We start from the raw sequence: 22,088 nt of genomic DNA, 5'->3' as shown, positions 1-22,088 counted from the left end.
TATTTTTGTCGATTTTAAGGCGGCATATGACAGTGTCTTAAGACCAAGTCTTTACAATGCTATGAATGAGTTGGGAATTCCAAAAAAACTCATATCTATGATAAAAGTGACAATGGCGAAGATGCTATCAGCAGTAAAAATTCAAAACGACTCATCAACCCCATTCGAAATACATAAGGCAGGGAGATGCGCTGGCGTGTCAGCTTTTTAATGTAGCCTTAGAAAAAGTTGTACGAGACGCTAATTTAGATAGCAGAGGAACAATATTTAATAGATCAGTCCAAATTCTTGCATATGCAGATGACGTGGACATTATAACAAGAACCAGGGCGAGAACTGCGGAAATCCTAACCAATCTAGTAGCAGCAGCAGAACTAATGGGGTTACATTTAAATCAAAATGAAACAAAATTCATGGCGACCAACACAAACACAAGAGCTGGAAATGTTGATGCAGATCTAATCATCAATGACCAAAACTTCGAAGCGGTCAAAGAGTTCATATATAGGGACATCGGTTAACCCCAATAATGACACATCTGAGGAAATAAAAAGGCGAATAATAATTGCAAACAGGTGTTATCATGGTCTATCAAAGTACTTATCTAACAAACGTCTGTCTCAAAAAACTCGTATAAGGCTGTATAGAACATTGATAGTCCCCGTTCTCACATATAGTTCAGAGGCATGGACGCTAACTAAAACAGATGAATCCGCTCTATCAATTTTTGAAAGAAAGGTACTACGCAAGATATTCGGAGCGGTTTGTGAGAACGGAATATGGAGGCGTAGATATAACTTTGAACTGCAGAATATCTACAAGCAAACGTTTGGTGGAAAAGATATTATCACTATAATTAAGCGAAATCGCCTGCAGTGGGCAGGACATGTAGCCCGAGCCCCTGAATCGAACATGATAAAAAGGATTCTAACAGCTCAACCCGTGGGAATGAGAAGACGGGGTAGACCAAATTTGAGGTGGATGGACGGGGTAACACAAGATGCCGAGAAGATCGGAGTCGGCAACTGGAAAGTGCATGCAAGGGACAGAACAGAATGGCGTAGAACGCTTGAGAAGGTCGAGGCCCTCTAAGGGCTGTAGCACCATGATGATAATGATGATGTGTAACACATTCACTAATTTTATAATACATATATTGATTCGGTCGATTATTATAAAATATTGTTAAAATTCCAGATTAAAAAAATGTTTTGGCGAATCCCATTTATCGTTAGGAAAAGAGTTATTGACATTGTTGTTTTCTATCGAAGATGAGAGAGATATAATTGTGACAGGTGAAGTCGCTTGGAAATCATTTCGCTTATCATTTCCTGTTCGTAAAATGAAAGAATTTTGAAAATTTATTTTGTTATTGCACTAAGTTTTATTTTATCTTTCCGGGCCCCCTTAATATGCGGGCCCGAGGCAGGTGCCTCACGGGCCTAGTGGTAAAATAGGCCCTGTTTGTGACACGGGGACAGGAAAATACAGCGTGTTTTATATGTTCGTTCATGGGTATTCTTTCATTTTTCCGACTGTACCTATGTTTACACTTACTGTAACAGGATTTAATGCATGATTCGTAGTAATATTTTAAAAAGATTATTTTATATTTGTCTATACAGCAAAATACTTAATTATTTACCAAACAGTCTGACTCTGACTTCTTATTTTCTGGTCAATCTGTTCAAATAGTGATAAGACCGTGGTCTTTGACAAACAAAATCGGAAAAAAAGTCTAAATCGTCCCAGTAATTCTAATTCTCTTCTGTTATGGAACCGAGGTAGACGTTATGAACTAAACAAAGATTCCGAACTTGATATTGCATTGCATTAATATTTTTTTTAGTTTGGTTATGAAATTTTTTTTATTTATTTTTCTGTCAAATTGATCATTATTTCTTGAACTGCACATGCGCACGTACAGTTACTGCTGCCAACAGAAGAAAAAAACTGGTTAGCTAACTGAGATTTTCTTAACTTGATTTAAAGCACTGAAAAACGCTATTGGTTAAAATTTAAACTAGGTTAGCTAACCAAAATTTTAACCGCTTACTGAAAAACCGGGCCTTAGAGTGCTGGTCTGCGCTCCCTGTTCTAAGTGAAAAATAAGACGGTTTTGCCTTCGCATTGCAACTGAATAAAAATGGAATTTTTATTTTATTTTTACAATTTTATATTTTATTTAATTTATTCATCAAAATCAACCTAAATCCAAACAAAGTATGATTGGACAGGCATTTTCAATACCTTTCAAACGAGGTATCACTTGCCATAAGGTCCTATTTAAAATTACCTATCGCAGTGGCACTGTAACGTCATTTGTCACTATTACGGCACCTGTTATGACTAATTTCACAGCCTAATAGGGCTTTTCATTCAGACTCATTTGTTTCGAGCTTCTGTCATGTGTCACATAATATTAATATATCGACGTCATACGTTATTGTAGTCATACGACTACAATAATACAAACCAAAGACGTATGACGTATATATGTTAATATTATGTGACACATGACAGAAGCTCGAAACAAATGACAGTCGATGAAAAGCCCTATTGAGAAGCCCACGTCCGTTTATTTCCTCCCTCCAAATTTCACTATGATAAGTATGACCGTTCAAAAGATACAAGGGTGGGACCGGACTTTTGACACCTTTTGACTATCACTGTATACTTAAAAACCAAATTGATTTTATTATAATAAACAAACGTTACAAAACAATTTAAAAACTTAGCCGCTAGAATTAAGGACGAGATAATATTTAAATCAGCTAAATCTGTGTGATATAATACTTAAGAAAATAGTAAAACAAGAGAAAAGCTACAAAACGTACTGAAAAACTAAACCCGGATATCCTTAAGCTGTTGAACGCTTAGTAACTCTAATTAGAAGTGTATAAAAACACAGAATAGATACCAGAAATGCCAGAAATAAGCTAAGATGTGAGACAGACTTACATTCTCTCCCCATTTATGTTTAACATTAATTTAATTTTAATTTTTATTTATTTTTATTCTCAGGATGAAAAGCGATCAGTATTTGAAGTTTTGGGAGTAACAAAATTGGTAAGAATTCCAGCTAGAACTAAATAAACCCATTTGTTTCATAAATCTTTGATAACCTGCACCTTGTAGCTCAAAATTTTTAGTTTATCTTCTTAACTTAGTTTGTAGTAGTTATTTTTTGACAGTTTTTCTTTTCAACAAGGGTTGGCAAGATGAAAAACTTATATGGGACCCACATGATTATAGTGGGATACAAGTTATGCACATTTTTAGAAGAGAAATTTGGCAACCAGATTTGTGTTTGTACAAGTAAGTCAATTTGTATAATAGAAATGCTTTGATACATATTATTCCAGTTATTCCAGCCGTAAAGATATATAGTGTTTTACCCTTTCCAGATTTTTGCCATCTAATTTTCGTAATCTTTGTACAATATTATAGGCCTTGGGCCCGCATATACAATTATTATTTATGACCACACCGTTGAAACTTTTTGTACTTGTTATTTGGGTGGAGTCGGACAAATTTTGAGCTTGGCGCATTATGGTAGTGGGGCGTTTGTCTGTCAAGCGGTGACGAAGTTGTCAATTTTATGCAAGAAAAAAATTTATTACCACATTGGTCATTCTATTTTAATCAATGGATTTTATCATATAAACAACGAAAACAATTTTGTCGGACAAAAATATTGGGGCATATGACGCGTCGGACACGCTAAATATGTCAAATTTATGAAAATAATAAATTTATTACCACATCGGTAATTTTAACGGTATCTATCATAAAACCTTTTTACAATAATGTGGTAACCTTGTCGGACAATTTTCACGGGGCATATGCGCAGTCGGACGCACCGAAGATGTCAATTTCCTGAAAATTTTTTATTTATTACCACAGATGTCATTTTTATTTTGTACTGTTCTTTTACATGTGTAATGCATATTGGATCACTTGTCGGACAAAAATAATGGGGCGTTTTGGTACAATTAAAAGAAGAAGTAATTTTTATGCATACAGGGTGTTTGGTAAAGAATGGGCCATAGCTTAACCTCAGGTTCCTGAGGTTAAAATAGGCCGATTTAAGCTAACTTACCTTAGTACAAAGTTTATAATAGCCGAGATACAGGGTGTCAAAGTTAAACTTTTTTTTTATTTATTATTTAATATTTCCTGATAGGTATGAGATAACAACATGAAATTTTATATTTGGGGGTTTCTTGGGTCGAGAAATCTAAATTCCTTACCAAAAATTATGCATTGCCCAGAGGGCGCCACATATGCCTTTCAGCACTCATTTATTACGTTCAATTTTTTTTATCCCTCACTCTGTATAATTTTGACATTAAAATTTTTATTTTCCCATTTGTTTTACTTAATAAAGGTATACTTCTTTCATCTTCCTAAACTCAACCGTTTTCGAGATAAACGCATTTTAATTATGCGATACACCATCATTTTTAGCATAATATCATTGAAGTTACACCCGAAAAATAACTTAAAATTTATGAAAATAATAAATTTATTACCACATGGATAATTTTAACGGTATCTACCATAAAACCTTTTTACAATAATGTGGTAACCTTGTCGGACAATTTTCACGGGGCATATGCGCAGTCGGACCCGCCGAAAATGTCAATCTCCTGAAATTTTTTTATTTATTACCACAGATGTTATTTTTATTTTGTACTGTTTTTTTACATGTGTAATGCATATTGGATCACTTGTCGGACAAAAATAATGGGGCGTTTTGGTACAATTTAAAAAAAATTAATTTTTATACATTTTTGACTTCATATTAAATTACGTATTTTTCGGCTCATATTACCCGTATGCGCGCCAATGGTGAATATTAAATTCTTAACTGTAGTTAAAAATGTGCAATAACTACCTCTTAAAACCCACCAAATTTCATTTGCATATCTCAACTGGTTTTAAAGCAATAAATAAATCGTCAGTTTGTCAGAAAAACTTCAACACCCCCTATCTCGGAAACGATGCATTTGTGGACATACGTTTTTCTCGTAAAGCAAACTGACTTTATTTTGTCATGCACAATTACTCCTTAAAGTTTGCCATTTAAAAACACACTTTGTCTATGAAAAACATGGCTAGTTATTAAAGTCCTTAACTTTTTTATTATCCAACATAAACGAATGAATGAAAAAACTGAATGTTGAGAAGGAATGAGGCTATAGTTAGGTATTAATTTTAGTATTTTATAGATGCTAGAATATTCCACGGGGTGATGCGAACTTTGAGAAAAAACATTTTTCCCTTTTTAAATAGAAATTGAATAAAATTTCTGAGATCGGTAACTTTTGAATGGTATATACAATTTTCAAAATTACAATGGGATAAGACAGGGAGATTCCCTGAGTCCTCTGTTGTTCAACCTGATCATGGACGAAATAATAAAAAAAGTAAGAACAAAAAAAGAATACCAAATGGGAGAAAAACCACTTAAAATAATCTGCTATGCAGACGACGCAATACTAATCTCTCAAAGTGAAGATGATTTACAACATATGCTGCACGAATTTAATATAACCGCTAGAAAATTTAACATGTAAATTTCCCTAAAAAAGACTAAATGCATGGTTATAACAGCAGATCTAATAAGGTGTAAATTAGAGCTGGAGGGTCAAATAATAGAACAAGTCATGGAGTTTAAATATCTAGGCATCACACTATGCAGCTACGGAAAGCTCGAAACAAAAGTGGAAGATCAGGTGAATAAAGCAAACAGAGCCGCAGGTTGCCTGAATGAAACAATATAGAGAAATAAAAACATCAGAAAAGAAGTGAAAGGCAGAATTTACAAAAGAGTCATCAGACCAATAATGACATACGCGGCAGAAACACAACCTGATACAGAAAGGACAAAAAGAATGCTATAGAAACAGCAGAGATGAAAACATTGCGAAAAATCGATGGTAAGACGCTGTGGGATAGAGCTAGAAGTGCAGATATATGAAGGAGATGCAAGGTGGACAACATTAATAACTGGGTGAAACAGAGGTGTAACCAGGATGATCCTAAGGGGGAGTTACGTCTACTTGAAGGTCTCTGGGGGTATGGAATAATAATTGTGTTAAGCGTATAGAGCTCAAAGTACATCCAAAAGGGGGGTTATAACCCCCAAAACCACCCCCTGGTTACGCCTATGGGGTGAAAAGCAGAAGAGTAGAATGGAACGACCACATAAGCCGAATGACAACAAATAGAGTAGTAAGGACGGTCAGAGAAGGTTCCCCAATAGGAAGACGATCAGTGGGAAGACCACGAAAAAGGTGGAATGACAACTTACTGGAGGCACATTGAAAAACAGACAGAGTAATGTCTATATAAAAGGAAGAAGAAGAAGAAGAAGAAGAAGAAGAAGAAGAAGAGAAGAATTTTCAAAATTAAACATGCTTTGGAAAGGTAATGTTCAGTACTAAAGGAAGCTGTAAAGTCGGACTTAAATTTTCTAAATTTTTGGGAGTTTTGGGGACGAGAACGAAAAACAGACTCTAAATGGGACGTAAAATCCACACCCTTGGACCAAAATGGATGGTTGACATATATCTCTTTTCCTATATTTTAAGATTGGATTTGGCCCAATTTTTTCAATTCAGTCACATTTAGAAAATCGAAAATTTCTTGTATAATATAGTGTCGCATGTACGGGAACAGCCGTTCTCTGGGATATAAAAAAAATAATAAGCATCAAGGAGACCAAAGCGAACTATAAACAATTTTTCTCGGTTAGATCTACATAGATCAAACTGAAAATTTGTATAAATACACCTTATAATATTTATAAGGACGTAACGTAGAGAACATTCCTTCTTCTTCTTCTTTCTCATAATCCTTAGTGCCCTTCAGGGCGTCGGATGTCGGGTTCCGCCTTGTAGAGAACATTCTAAAATTTTAAAAAAAATTTCCGAAATTTTCCCTCTTGTCGGAAAATCTTTTTGGAAAATTTTGTGTACAATTCTTTGTCATGCCCTTTTAAGTGTAGTACTTAGCGTGTGTACCAATTTTTAGTTAAATCGATTCAAAAGTAACCGAGAAACACTGTTTTAATTTTTTTTTTTGATAATACCTCCTCGTCGATAGCCTAAAAGAATTAAGTTTTCTGTTCGTTTGCCCCAACATTTTTGTCAGACAATTATATTTTTTGTTTAAGAATATAATTACTTGTAACCTACTACTTTTGTCGGAAAAATGGTTGTAAAGATAAGGGATGCACGAACCCAGCATAATTTGAAAGTATACTTTACTAATAAAAATAAATTTTTTGTCCGACTGTCGAGTTGCCCCAATATTTTTGTCCGACACTTCGATTTTTTGATTAAGAATATAATTACTTATAACCTACTAATGTTGTCGGAAAAATGGTTTTAAAGGTAAGGGTTGCACGAACCCAGTAAGGTTCAAAAGACAGTTTATTAATAAAAATTAAATTTTTTGTCCTACTTTCGATTTGACCCAATATTTTTGTCGGACACTTAGATTTTTTGATATGGAATATAACTACTTATAACCTGATACTTGTGTCGGAAATTATTTTTTATTTCGAGAAAAAAAACTACAGAACGATGTTTGTCGTTGTTCAAGGAGTATGTACACAAATTATCAGATCACAATTTTTCTAAAATTTTCCCTCTTGTCGGAAAATTTTTTAAGAAAATTTTGGGTTCCGATCTACGTCATACCCTTTTAAATGCTTTACTAAGTGTGTGTACCAATTTTCAGCTAAATCGATTCAAAAGTAACCGAGAAACACTGTTTTAAAATTTTTTTTTGATAATACCTCCTCGTCGATAGCCTAAAACAATTAAGTTTTCTGTTCGTTTGCCCCAACATTTTTGTCAGACAATTATATTTTTTGTTTAAGAATATAATTACTTGTAACCTACTACTTTTGTCGGAAAAATGGTTGTAAAGATAAGGGATGCACGAACCCAGCATAATTTGAAAGTATACTTTACTAATAAAAATAAATTTTTTGTCCGACTGTCGAATTGCCCCAATATTTTTGTCCGATACTTTGATTTTTTGATTAAGAATATAATTACTTATAACCTACTAATGTTGTCGGAAAAATGGTTTTAAAGGTAAGGGTTGCACGAACCGAGAAAGGTTTAAAAGACAGTTTATTAATAAAAATTAAATTTTTTGTCCGACTTTGGATCTGACCCAATATTTTTGTCGGACACTTAGATTTTTTGATTTGGAATATAACTACTTATAACCTGATACTTGTGTCGGAAATTTTTTTTTATTTCGAGAAAAAAAACTACAGAACGATGTTTGTCGTTGTTCAAGGAGTATGTACGCAAATATCAGATCACAATTTTTCTAAAATTTTCCCTCTTGTCGGAAAATTTTTTAAGAAAATTTTGGGTTCCGATCTACGTCATACCCTTTTAAATGCTTTACTAAGTGTGTGTACCAATTTTCAGCTAAATCGATTCAAAAGTAACCGAGAAACACTGTTTTAAATTTTTTTTTTGATAATACCTCCTCGTCGATAGCCTAAAAGAATTAAGTTTTCTGTTCGTTTGCCCCACATTTTTGTCAGACAATTATATTTTTTGTTTAAGAATATAATTACTTGTAACCTACTACTTTTGTCGGAAAAATGGTTGTAAAGATAAGGGATGCACGAACCCAGCATAATTTGAAAGTATACTTTACTAATAAAAATAAATTTTTTGTCCGACTGTCGAATTGCCCCAATATTTTTGTCCGATACTTTGATTTTTTGATTAAGAATATAATTACTTATAACCTACTAATGTTGTCGGAAAAATGGTTTTAAAGGTAAGGGTTGCACGAACCGAGAAAGGTTTAAAAGATAGTTTATTAATAAAAATTAAATTTTTTGTCCGACTTTGGATTTGACCCAATATTTTTGTCGGACACTTAGATTTTTTGATTTGGAATATAACTACTTATAACCTGATACTTGTGTCGGAAATTTTTTTTTATTTCGAGAAAAAAAAACTACAGAACGATGTTTGTCGTTGTTCAAGGAGTATGTACGCAAATATCAGATCACAATTTTTCTAAAATTTTCCCTCTTGTCCGAAATTTTTTTGGGAAAATTTTGGGTACAGCGCTACGTCATACCCTTTTAAATGTTTTACTTAGTGTGTGTACCAATTTTCAGCTAAATCGATTCAAAAATAACCGAAAAAATCTGTTTTAAAATATTTTTGGATAATAACTCCTCGTCCATAGCCTAAAAGAATTAAGTTTCCTGTTCGTTTGCCCCAACATTTTTGTCAGACAATTACATTTTTTGTTTAAGAGTATAATTACTTGTATCCTACTACTTTTGTCGGAAAAATGGTTGTAAAGATAAGGGATGCACGAACCCAGAATAATTTAAAAGTATAGTTTATTAATAAAAATTAAATTTTTTGTCCGACTTTGGATGTGCCCCACTATTTATGTCGGGCACTTAGATTTTTTGATTTGAAATATAACTACTTATAACCTGATACATGTGCTGAAAATTTTTTTTTAATTCGAGAAAAAAAATACAGAACGATATTTGTCGTTGTTCAAGGAGTATGTACACAAATTATCAGATCACAATTTTTCTAAAATTTTCCCTCTTGTCGGAAAATTTTTTAAGAAAATTTTGGGTTCCGATCTGCGTCATACCCTTTTAAATGCTTTACTTAGTGTGTGTACCAATTTTCAGCTAAATCGATTCAAAAGTAACCGAGAAACACTGTTTTAAATTTTTTTTTTGATAATACCTCCTCGTCGATAGCCTAAAAGAATTAAGTTTTCTGTTCGTTTGCCCCAACATTTTTGTCAGACAATTACATTTTTTGTTTAAGAATATAATTACTTGTAACCTACTACTTTTGTCGGAAAAATGGTTGTAAAGATAAGGGATGCACGAACCCAGCATAATTTGAAAGTATACTTTACTAATAAAAATTAAATTTTTTGTCCGACTGTCGAGTTGCCCCAATATTTTTGTCCGACGCTTTGATTTTTTGATTAAGAATATAATTACTTATAACCTACTAATGCTGTCGGAAAAATGGTTGTAAATAAAAAAATTTCAGGAAATTGACATCTTCGGCGCGTCCGACTGCGCATATGCCCCGTGAAAATTGTCCGACAAGGTTACCACATTATTGTAAAAAGGTTTTATGATAGATACCGTTAAAATTATCGATGTGGTAATAAATTTATTATTTTCATAAATTTGACATATTTAGCGTGTCCGACGCGTCATATGCCCCAATATTTTTGTCCGACAAAATTGTTTTCGTTGTTTATATGATAAAATCCATTGATTAAAATAGAATGACCAATGTGGTAATAAATTTTTTTCTTGCATAAAATTGACAACTTCGTCACCGCTTGACAGACAAACGCCCCACTACCATAATGCGCCAAGCTCAAAATTTGTCCGACTCCATCCAAATAACAAGTACAAAAAGTTTCAACGGTGTGGTCATAAATAATAATTGTATATGCGGGCCCAAGGCCTATTACTTTTTCAACGAAGATGCATTTCGCTTTTTTTTTTCGTTAATATTTGAGCTATTTTTAAATGTAGTAATTACTGCGCTCAGCAGAACGTTAAGATGTTCTCGACTTTTAGACATTGATATTTTTGATCATATCTTTACCGATTTTAAAACGATTTTTCAATGCTACTTCAAACACTGATTCAGAGTAGCTATTAAACAGCCAATAACAGCAAATTATATAGGTATATCCCTCTCTAAACCTCAGGTTGTTGAGTATTTCTAATTTTCCCGTTCTAATTCTTTAAAAATATCTCCAAGTAAATAAGTGTGGGAGTGAAGAGTTTAGGGGATATTTTTATTTATTTATTAAATAGACGGGATCACCCCATTACAGCATTATAATAAGATTATATTTTTAATCTAATTTATCTTATAACTACACTTAGAAATAATACATTACTTAGAAATAATTCTAGAGTTTACTCTAAATCATGGTTTTAAATTGATTTAAACTTAAATTAAAAGGATCTATATCACAGTGACTATTTAAAAACCTTAAGGCCCTATCAAATGGATTATTGCAGGCATAATAGGAAGCATGAAAGTTTATTTGAAAAATTTAAAAGATCTTAGTCTATGCTGTGGAATATTTAAGCTTATTTTACTTAAAAGTTCCGGACATTGAATTAAATTATAAAATAATTTATAAATAAATACAGAATCAAACTGAATTCGTCTGTTATAAAGTGTTGTTAGATATAATCTATTTAAAATTACGTTTTTGTTTATATTTGCAACTGGTATTCCCATTTTGTAACCGCAATACCTAAGAAACTTATTCTGAACTTTCTCAATGGAACTGATATACTGGTCATACATAAGAGACCAGACTAGCGTGCCATATTCTAGTTGAGAGCGTACAAGAGAACAATACACAACTTTCGTTACATCAATTGGGAACTCACTACAGTTTCTTAATGTAAATCCAAGAAGTTTAAGACCTTTCAATGTAATGTGTGAAATATGGTCATTGAAAGTAATGCTATCATTAAAAGTGATGCCCAGGTCTCTAATTTGATTTTTATATCTTAATTAACATTATTCATAAGATAGTTTGAGTCATATTGTGTATTCCCCCTAAAAAACTGATATAATAGCATTTATCGATATTTAATGTAAGATTATTCTCAGAGTCGTGCGGTACATTTTTTCAATATGATGCAATTCTTCGAAATGCAGCCCCTTAAATATAATTAAAACTTAACTTTTATTTTTATTAAATGCAACTGCGCAAAATGAACACACTTTTATTTTAAAAACAGAACATAATTTAAATTAAATGAAATCGTAATAACATTACATAACATTTACAAAAATTACAATTTTACCCTTCTAAATTTAATTTTGGCAAATTCGTCAATCAGATTGGTGTAGTCTAAAGTAGCAGCTAGTGAGGGCTCTATTGAAATGAGTGCTATTTTTTTAGTTTTGTTTGTCTTATGGAGATTCGTAACTAGTTTTTAATAATTTTTAATTTTGAAAAACTTCTTTCCTCACTATCTACCGAGACAGGGAGTGTTAATAAAATTCTTAGCGATACAACTACATTTGGGGATACAGAAATAGTTCAAAACTTCTAAAAGTTTCATGGACTATGTTATCATTTGGGATATACCACGCAATTCTTCTAGAAGATCATTTGCCTGTATATCCGATTCTTTTTCTATTGAAAGTGTTGAATGAAGATTCATACAATATTTTTTTAGTGTTTGATCATTTATTTCCCTCAATTTAAAAATATCAAAAATTTATTTATTTATGAATTTCTAGAAGAGAAAATCGACCAATCAAAGAATTAATGTCAATGTCTAAAATTAATATAGATGAAAAAATTTATTTTAAATTTATCTTCTTCTGACGCTTTATTATTGACGTTTTTTTCTCCTGGCTCGAATTTCATTTTCCGCTGGAAATTCCGAGCTTATATCAAGATTTTCTGCAATTTCATTAGCAGTAATTTTCGTTTGGTCATAGCCAGATTGTCTGTAACTTTTAAATTTTTTATTGTTTCTGACAACGTTTTTACACAATCTGACAAATTTATAGTTATATGTTGCAACATCTTCGAGGCTGAATTTATATGAAATAAAATATCATGCCAAAGAACTACACCGCATAAAAATATATAATTTTGTTAATGCTAAGGTTTTTTGCTAATCCTCGTGCTTTGACTTAAGTTTCTGTATCTTTGTTGACTTCTTCTATTATTTTGAATAATGCATCATATATCACAAAATTGAAATCAAGGTTTTCATGCATCTACTCGTATTTGACTTGGCCATCTATAGTTTGTTTTTTAACCAAGAAGAGTGATTCAAATTTACCACGCTGTATTGCTTGTTTGTAATTGGTCCAACCGCAGGCAAGTTTACTCCACTGTTATAAAATTTTGACACTAATGACATTTATCAAATTTTGACACTAGTGACATTTCATAGGTTAATTAAGATATATCGGCGATTTTTGTGTTTTCTGTGTTATTCCTTTAATTTTTAGATTGTTAGTCTGCTTTTATATAAAAAGCAGTTGCTTTTGGAACTCTTTAGCGAAGTATTAATTTAATATAATATTTATGGATTACCGTTGATGGTCAACTAGATCAACCAAAAAAAGAAGATGTATTTGGTTATTATTCTAGTGACTTCTTGGGTGTGAATCTGTCTTTTCAGTTTACTCCTTCTGGTTAAAAAATAAACCATAGTATCGCTTAACAGTTTTAGAGTTGTGAAACATGTTTTATCAGAACTTCCCAACGCTTTGTAGAACCAGAAAAAAAGTGTTAAGTTCTTGTATAATACAAAACAAGGTTGTTGTTTCTGTAGAAGACGCTTTCACTTTTAAAAGTAAGTTTACAGAGTGGATGCGCCACTCTTTAAACTCGAGTGATACACGCCATCAGATATTTTCAAATATTATATTTTGCACACCCTTTCTTATTCCTATAATTATTTTGATGTATTTTTATTTTATTAATTATGCCGCCCCCCTTGTGATGCCGCCTGATGCGACTGCCTCACCGCATCATAGCACCGCACGGCCCTGATTATTCTGTATACTCCAGTCCCATAACCTGTCAATATCCTTTTGCAATATATGTATGTCAGCTACAGATTTTATACATCTATATAACTTTAAGTCATCTGCAAAAAGTAAAACTGATGATTCAAGATTATCAGAAATATCGTTTATAAAGAGATTAAATAGTAATGGTGAACAGTGGATTCCTTGGGGGACACCTGATAAAACCTCAAATTATTCAGACAGGAAATTAAATAGTTTCACCCTTTGTTTTCGATCCTTTAAAAACTTGATATCCATTCTATGGCCTCCTTAGTGAATCCTAAATTTAGGAGTTTTGCAAGCAAAATGTCGAAATTGACTCTGTCGAAGGCCTTGGAGAAGTCAGTCTAGACTGAGTCTACTTGTCGCTTCCTCTCCATGCTATTATGCAATTATGCCTCCTTGTCCTATAATCTCTTTGTGTACTAATCTATTCTGTTCATGTAGCTGTATTCTTAATACTGATTTATTATCTACTTCTTAGAGTATCATCTCCGTGATAGAGGTTGTCAATTATCATAGCTATTCGGACTTTAACGACCGATACTCTGAAAAGTTCATTTGATGTACCTACATGTAATCCGTACCATTCTCTTAGGTTGCACAGCCATGATATTGTACGTCTCCCTATGCTTTTTGAAGTTATACTTCTTTACGCGCGATATGAGGGTGAATTTTAATTGGATTAAAACCTTTGATCCCGGCGCAGTCGCATTACAACTTTGTTCTGATTGGATGTTCAAATGACATGACAAAAATTATCCAATATGGCAAAACAAAAAAGTTTATAATTGTAGTGATTTTTAAATAGTTTTTAAAGCAACAGGTACGTAATAATTGTAAATGTATCATAGGTACCTACCAAAATACATAGTATGTAATATCATTTGAACCTACAAAATACATAGTATGTAATACTTTTATTTACATAATTTGATTACCATCAAAATTTCTATCAATATTCACCTAATATATTGTTTTCTTACTCTATGTTTTGTTGTATTTTTTCAATTCTAAATCATTTCAATTCAAAATCAAAATAATTTGATTTACTTAACTCAAAAATGTCAAAAGTTTAATCCGTTTAGTTAGTCGATCTTCGCACATAATGACACACTGTCTCCGTGGCGAAGCGTTTAATGTGAGTGAACCCCAATACAACGCCAATACCAGCCGCGCTGGTAAGTTGGTTCAAATCCCAATAGAAACTTTTATTTTTTTATTTTTTTTATACATTTTATGATTGTAAGTATATTTATTATATAATTTTATTTTCAGAAAATACGTATTTAGTTAAAAAATTTTCCGACAATTAATGTTCAGAAATCATTTGTGGCATTTTTAATGTGTTTGTGTGTGTTTTATTCTTTTATTATTTTAATTTTTGGCACTGTTTTAATAAAAATGTTTGAGAAGTAGTAAGTATAAGTTAGTTTTATATTTATATAAAATATAAATAAAAAGTATATTAATTTCGTTTATAATCATATAATTATATAATAGAAGTATATCTTCTTACGTGCGTACAAAGTACACACACATACTTTTTTTTTCTTTTGGGGCAAATTGTATCTTTCTCCACGTATAATATGTTCGAGATATTCCATTTTTCTTGTCTTGATTGTATTTAACATTTCCAGTTCTTTAGAGTTGGTATGTGTCTTTTGAACTGGTAAGAATCAGGTGTTCCAATCGAGCAAGGAACCACGTTGCTTTTTTAAGTATTAGAATAGAATTCATTACCATCGACTTAGAGTCGCATTATTTTCTACAATTATAACATATTATAAACCATATATTTTGATGTCACCACTTTCATTAGTGTGCTAGTTTCATGTAGGTAACAGATTGCACTGAGGATGAACTGAATCAGATAGAAAACATTATGCTTTAATCCATTTCGACGACACTTTTAAAAAGTTTAATAAATTTTTTTTATACCAATATACAAATTGAAGTTTTTATTTCTGTATTAGATTTTTTTATTTATCTTTTTCAGAACCTCTTTGATATTATCAGAATCCTTCTATAGACTTACAACTCGAATGTTTCCAGTTTTTTTTATTGATGCCGTACTCAAAGTCTAAGCTCCCATTCCATAAAACAAAGTCCATAAAACAAAGACGTAGCACTTAGCCGATCTAACACTAGCTTCAACTTTAAATCTCTTGTTAAGAAAACTCTTCTCATTTTGTTAAAATTTGCTCTATTCTCCTATTCTGATTTTGATTCTCTGAAGATAAACATTTGTGGAGTTGATCATTGTTTTAAGGTATGCATATTGGTCAACTCTATTATTTGTTTGACTGTGTGTAGGTATTCTGTTGAACTGTAATGCTTTCTGAATCCCACCTGCCCCTTTGGTTGGTGTAACTCAAATGGTTGTTCTTTTCCATTCTATTTGTTATTATTCTCATAAAAAGCTTGAAAATTTGGGAGAGGAGACTTATCAGTCGGTAATGTATGGTATATTTAATATATGGTACTCTACTTCTTCTTCGTGGCGTTACAACCTTTCCTGGGTTTTAGTTGACTTGACAACATGCCTCCATTTCTTTTTATCTTAAGCAATCTCAATCCAATTTTTCACGCCGATAGCTTTAAGGCATTAGCGTACTGATGGATCCGCGGGCCCTGGTTCCAGTCGGAATGCGGGCCCCCTCCCAATAAAAACACACATTGTGTATCAAATGTTTTGAATAAACAATAAATATAAATCATCATATAAAAACTCAAGCTAATTTAAAACAGTAAAATAATATTAAGCCTATCGTTTTTCATACTGACATGACTGATCACTTTACTCCAGTCGTTTTTATACCTAAATAATGAAACTCAAAAAGTTTCTACATCTAAGGGCTGGATCCCGCGTACTTACCAAAAGAAAGTTTATTAACAGCAAGCTGAAAATTTGTTACTAGCTTAACGGTGTCTAGTCTGACAAACTTTCATATGGGAACACTGGAACAGGGGAAGTTTTAATGGTGGAATGTGATTTTAATTGTGGAATTTGTCATCCTGACACGTTTATGATTGTGAAAACTAGCAGGTTGTTTTTAAGTTTATTCAATAGCAAACTTTATATATAATATATAAAAAAATGTTTGTCCGACAAATATGTTGGGCATTTTCATAAGTCCGACACGTAGAACATGTCAAATGGCAGGAATTATGTTGGTGATAGATAGCAGTCTGATTTTTGCATGAGAGTTTAATGAAAGGGTAACAAATCAATTGGACGTTCTGTCCGACAAAATACATGGGGCGTTTTCGTAGTCTGACGTTTGAAACCTGTAATCTGTTTCACAATTAAAACTTCCCCTGTTCCAGTGTTCCCGTACATCAAAGTTTGTCCGACTAGACACCGTTAAGCCATTAAAAAATTTTCAGCTTGCTGTTAATAAACTTTTTCTGGTTTCCAGGCCTGTCCGTGTCCAGTCATAATTAAAAACCCGAATATCGGAGAAGAGAGCTATCTTTCAAAAAAATGAACATTACAATGCAATTTATATCAACAAAACAGATTATCAAATTGCATATAATATATATGATATGTATGATACATTTATAAATAAGTTAAACAATTACATACAAACTCCTCGAGGGAGATAAAACGATTAAATAAAAGATAGCAAAAATAAAACCTTGGATAACGGTGAGGTAGATATCTTTAATCAAGCGACGAGATTTTCTTAAAAAGAAATTAGTAAAGCAATTTTTGCCAACACTTAGGGATAGGCGCAAATTTCAGCTCCAATGTATTTTAAATGCATTCATTTTTTTAGAATCCTGAGAAAACTAATAGGTATTTTTTTAACATTTAAACGCAGAAAGAAACATTACGTTATTACCGAGGGCCTAAAGTGCCTGAAAACTTCTATAATATTTATTTTAATAAGTTTAAGGGGAAAACGAGAAAATTGAGTGTGATTTTTCATTTCAAGTATCTCATTCAAAAGAAACTTTTTATTAGCGTATCCAATAGACGCCGTGCGCTGCGTTGCTGCGTACAGTGTGTATTGGAGACCACAGCCTTAGATCACGGTCTTATCTCTTAGATATTTCAAACTGTAACTATACTGAATAAACTTATTAACTGCAGTGACTGCTTCCACACAGGAAGAGCGAAAGTTCTGATACGTACCTACCTGTTAGTTCAGTTGTCCTCACTTTTGTTTATACAGTAGACTCGCGATTATCCCAGTCTCGGTCATCCGAGCCCCTCGGTTAACCGAGGCAAAAGTCAGAACAGGTGAGTTACAATTTTCAACCATCCCGCAACATCGCCGCCTCAAAATCAAAAAGAGGAACAAAGCTTATGCAAAATCAAATACTTTTTTAAACAGTAACATTATTAAGGTAAATGTTTTTATCTTTTATAGACAGTACTGTATTAATTTTGTCATTAAAATATCCACAGTTATGATTATTCACGTGTTTTTCTATCAATATAACCAATGTCAGTGTTAACCGAGTTTTTCCGTATCCGAGGTAGTCACGGTCCCAGTTACCTCGGATAATCGCGAGTCTACTGTATTTAGAATTTAATTTCAGTTATTTTAGAAGAATTATCTATAAAAGTAGGTAAAAGCTGAAGAATGAAGGTGCTAAAAATACGAACAAAAAAAGAGCATCCGGCTTCTAATTTATTGTCTTGGGATTATTTTTTATAACCGTCCCTATAAATCTTACATTGAATATCTCAATTTGCTTACAACAACTATTCATGGATCGTGCTGATATAAAGACAAGTGTTAGTAGGTACAGGCGGTTATCATTTAAACAAGTGTTGAAACCAGGGCTTCGGCTTAAACAGGTAAAAAGAGTACAGAACCTGACAAAATTTTTCAAATTCTTTGATAAATAGGTATTCTTCGTTTTTATTTATAATTAACTACACAAAAATAAAAATTTGTTAAGTAGTTACATTTTTTAATGTGTACTTGTGTAGTTCAAAATGTCCTCATCAAATTATAAAAAAAGAAACAAAAAACGTATTAGTGGGAGCCCCTGCGGAGCCCGGGCCCTGGTTCCGCGGAACCCGCGGAACCATGCTCAGTACGCCACTGCTTTATGGTCTCCTGCAATATCGTCCATGTTGTCGTCTTCTAGTTGGGACTTCTTTCCATATTAACCTTACTATTCTTTCGGAAAAATGTCTTCTAAGGTTTCCTGCCCACTGGAGTCATCCGTACTTTATTTCTTTTATTATGTTAGCGTCTGGATATAGTTCTTCTGTGGTATTCCACCTATACATTTAATATCTGTGGCAAAAAATATTTGATGCAATCCCCTCTTTGTGAACACACACAACCATATATTTATGTATAGCTCAGTGGAGATAGCATTTGACCTTGCATTAGGAGCTGCCCCAAATTTTATTTTTCTAATCCTTAGAAGGGGTCAATAGTAGTATAAATTTAAAATATCGACTGAATTTCACCGTTGCGTTAGCGGCATTTTTATTTTAAACGAGAATCGTTTTTGCTTGATATCTCCGCCATTTTCGACTTTTCGATAAAAAGTGTAGACACTAAAATTGTTGAAAATACGATTTTCTATAATTTCCATAATTTTTTCGTGCGGTCGATATTTTCCAAGTTATGGGGGGAAAATAGTGACAGTTAGAGCATAATTATTCAATTATTGAATTATCCCGTTTATTATTAATTTTACAACAAATATGTACCTATACAAAAATGAAGAAAATTAAATTTTGTATAATTTTGATCTCCTTAATTTTTTTGATTAAATCAATATTTAAGGTCGTACGTATGCGGTAAAGGTGCGAGGGTAAGACCTGATTGATTTTATAGCAATAGTTTTTGTTCAATATATCCGCCATTTTCAACTTTTCGACAAAAAGTGTAAGGACTGAAATAGTTTCAATTACGATTTACTACAATTTTTCGAGAAAACCAGTGGCGGGTCTAAGAGGGAGGATGGGAAACTTCCCCCAACAGGGTCCAAAATTTAAAAAAATTGTTGGAATATAAAAATATATTAGCTGACATGAAACTTAAAATGTCGACTCACAAATTCAACCAATAAAACCCGCTAGTTAATAAAATGAAGTGAACTTAATGCATATGCATATTATAAGTTATTGTCTATGTTTTTTATGCACATAGTTTGGTCGGTGTTTCATTGGGAGTTTCAAAAATTGTATAAAATATTATTCTCTTTATTTTTGTTTACGTATAATTATGTTGTGAAGTTAATAATAAATGAGACAAGTCGATAATTATGCTTCCCCTCCGCTTCCACTATTTTCCCCCTTAATTAGGAAAATATTGATCGGATAAAAAAATTGTGCAATAGAATTTATAGGAAATTGCATTTCCAACAATTTTATTTCCTACCGGTTTTGTCGAAAAGTTGAAATTGGCGGAGATATTAAGCAATAACGGTTCCCTTTTAAAAACAATGTGGCGGCTACTGTAACCGCAGAATTCAGTCGCGATTTTAAATTTACACTACTATTGATCTCCCCTAAAGGATAGAAATATAAAATATGGGGCAGCTCGGAAACAAGATTCAATTCAATAATTATGCTCCCTTTACCACTTTTTACTATTTTCCCACTTATCTCGGAAGATATCAACCGCTTGAAAAAACTTGTTAAAAAGAAATTGTAGGAAATCATATTTGGACAAATGTTAGTTCTTACGCACGCGCAATTACCGCATAAGTACTACCTTAAATATTAATTTTAGCAAAAAAATGAAAGAGATTAAAATTGTGTAGAATTTAATTCTCTCTCTCTCTCTCTCTCTCTCTCTCTCTCTCTCTCTCTCTCTTTCTATTTTTGTATTGGTACATTTTTGTCGTAAAGCTAATAATAAACGAAATAATTTAATAATCATGCTCCAACTGTCACTATTTTCCGCCATAACTAGGAAAATATCGACCGTACGAAAAAATTGTAATAATAGAAATTATAGAAAATAACATTTTCAACAAATTTGGTTGGTATACTTTTTGTTGAAAATGGCGGAGATATTGAGCAAAAGCGGTTCTCGTGTAAAATCAAGATGGCGGCTAACGCAACGGCGGAATTCAGTCGAAATTTTAAATTTACACTACTATTAACCCCCTCTAAAGATCAGAAAAATAAAATTTGGGGCAGCTCCTAATGCAAGGTTAGGCCTGTTATTCGTCTAACCCGACTGGACTATTATGATTAGGTTTGTTCGTAGTACGATCCAAACGATCAGCAACCGTTGCCAACCATCAGACGCATGCGCAGTTGCCAGTTAGCGCTGCGCAGTTACCAGTTAGAGATCGTAGACTTCGAACACACATGCGTCTGATAGTTGGAAACGGTTGCTGATCGTTCTACGAACAGACCTATTGTTTAATAATTATTAACTCCGATTTTTAGTGCTGTGGGAGACGTTAGAGATCTTTTAGAGGATACACTAATGGTAGTACATTATACTGGTTATGTAGAATGGAATCCTGCCATTAAAATGAAAGCATTTTGCGAAGGACAAGATCTGGAGACTTGGCCCAAGGAAACTCACAAATGTAGTTTAATTATGGGATTCATGAGAGAATTTAGTCATATGCGAATATCGTTTAATAGAAATGACAGCTCTTTGGTAAGTATCAAAATGGTCAAATGATCAAAATCTGCACCAGAAGGAAGATGATATTTTATATTTTTGTATGTGCTCGCAATGTGTATACCTATTTATTGTTTTAAACAATATATCCACAAAATATTTCGTTCTTCTTCTATAGGTGCCGTCTCCACTTCGAATGCTGGCAATCATCAGAGCGATTTTTACTTTTGAGACTTTTACGCGATTTTTTACGTTTCGTATTGCATCCAAACCATTCCCTAAAGTTCTTCAACCATGAGGTATGTTTCCTTCTTATGGATCTTTTTCTCTGGATTTTTCTTTGCATAATGACCTGGAGTATTAGCTATTTATCTCTTCTCATCACATGTCCCATATATCTGAGTTTCCTTCTATTAATTGTTAAAAGTACTTCTCTTTACTTATGCACACATCTCATATTCTACTTGGGTTATTCTATCTACCCATGAGATCTTCAGCACTCTACGGTACATCCAGATCTCGAATGCCTCCAGTCTACTTACGTCAATTTTCTTCAATGTCTGTGCTTCCATCCCATCCATCAGTATAATATGGATAGCACCTAGTACCTCAGCAGTCGAATTTTTAACTCCAGGTTTAAGTCTCGACAGCGGAGAAGCCTATTCACTCTTGTAAATGTGCTTCTGGCATGTTTGATCCTTATTCGTATTTCTTGAGAGCTGTCATTGTTTTTATTATTGGTTGTACCTAGATATTTGAATTCTCTTACTCTTTCAATAGGCTGATTCTGTACACATATCTCACGAATGTCTTGAGTTGTCTTTGGTATTATCATATACCTAATATATGATGATATTATATCCGATATTATAATCTGATATAATATATGATTATATTA

General features: G+C 32.8%; 1 protein-coding gene across 1 annotated transcript in view; it reads left to right on the top strand.

Annotated features, from left to right (window-relative positions):
• LOC114341823 (neuronal acetylcholine receptor subunit beta-3-like) overlaps positions 1-22,088 on the top strand; it is a 69,993-nt gene that overhangs the window by 23,359 nt on the left and 24,546 nt on the right. The window contains exons 5-7 of the mRNA XM_050653698.1: positions 3,025-3,069; positions 3,212-3,318; positions 21,007-21,226. Of these exons, the coding sequence (XP_050509655.1) occupies positions 3,025-3,069; positions 3,212-3,318; positions 21,007-21,226 (372 nt within the window). The remainder of the gene's footprint in view (positions 1-3,024; positions 3,070-3,211; positions 3,319-21,006; positions 21,227-22,088) is intronic.

Source organism: Diabrotica virgifera, chromosome 6, assembly GCF_917563875.1.
Source record: "Diabrotica virgifera virgifera chromosome 6, PGI_DIABVI_V3a".
NCBI classification, from domain to species: domain Eukaryota; kingdom Metazoa; phylum Arthropoda; class Insecta; order Coleoptera; family Chrysomelidae; genus Diabrotica; species Diabrotica virgifera.
The sequence above is the reverse complement of the archived record's forward strand: the minus strand, read 5'-3'. Positions and strand labels throughout refer to the sequence as shown.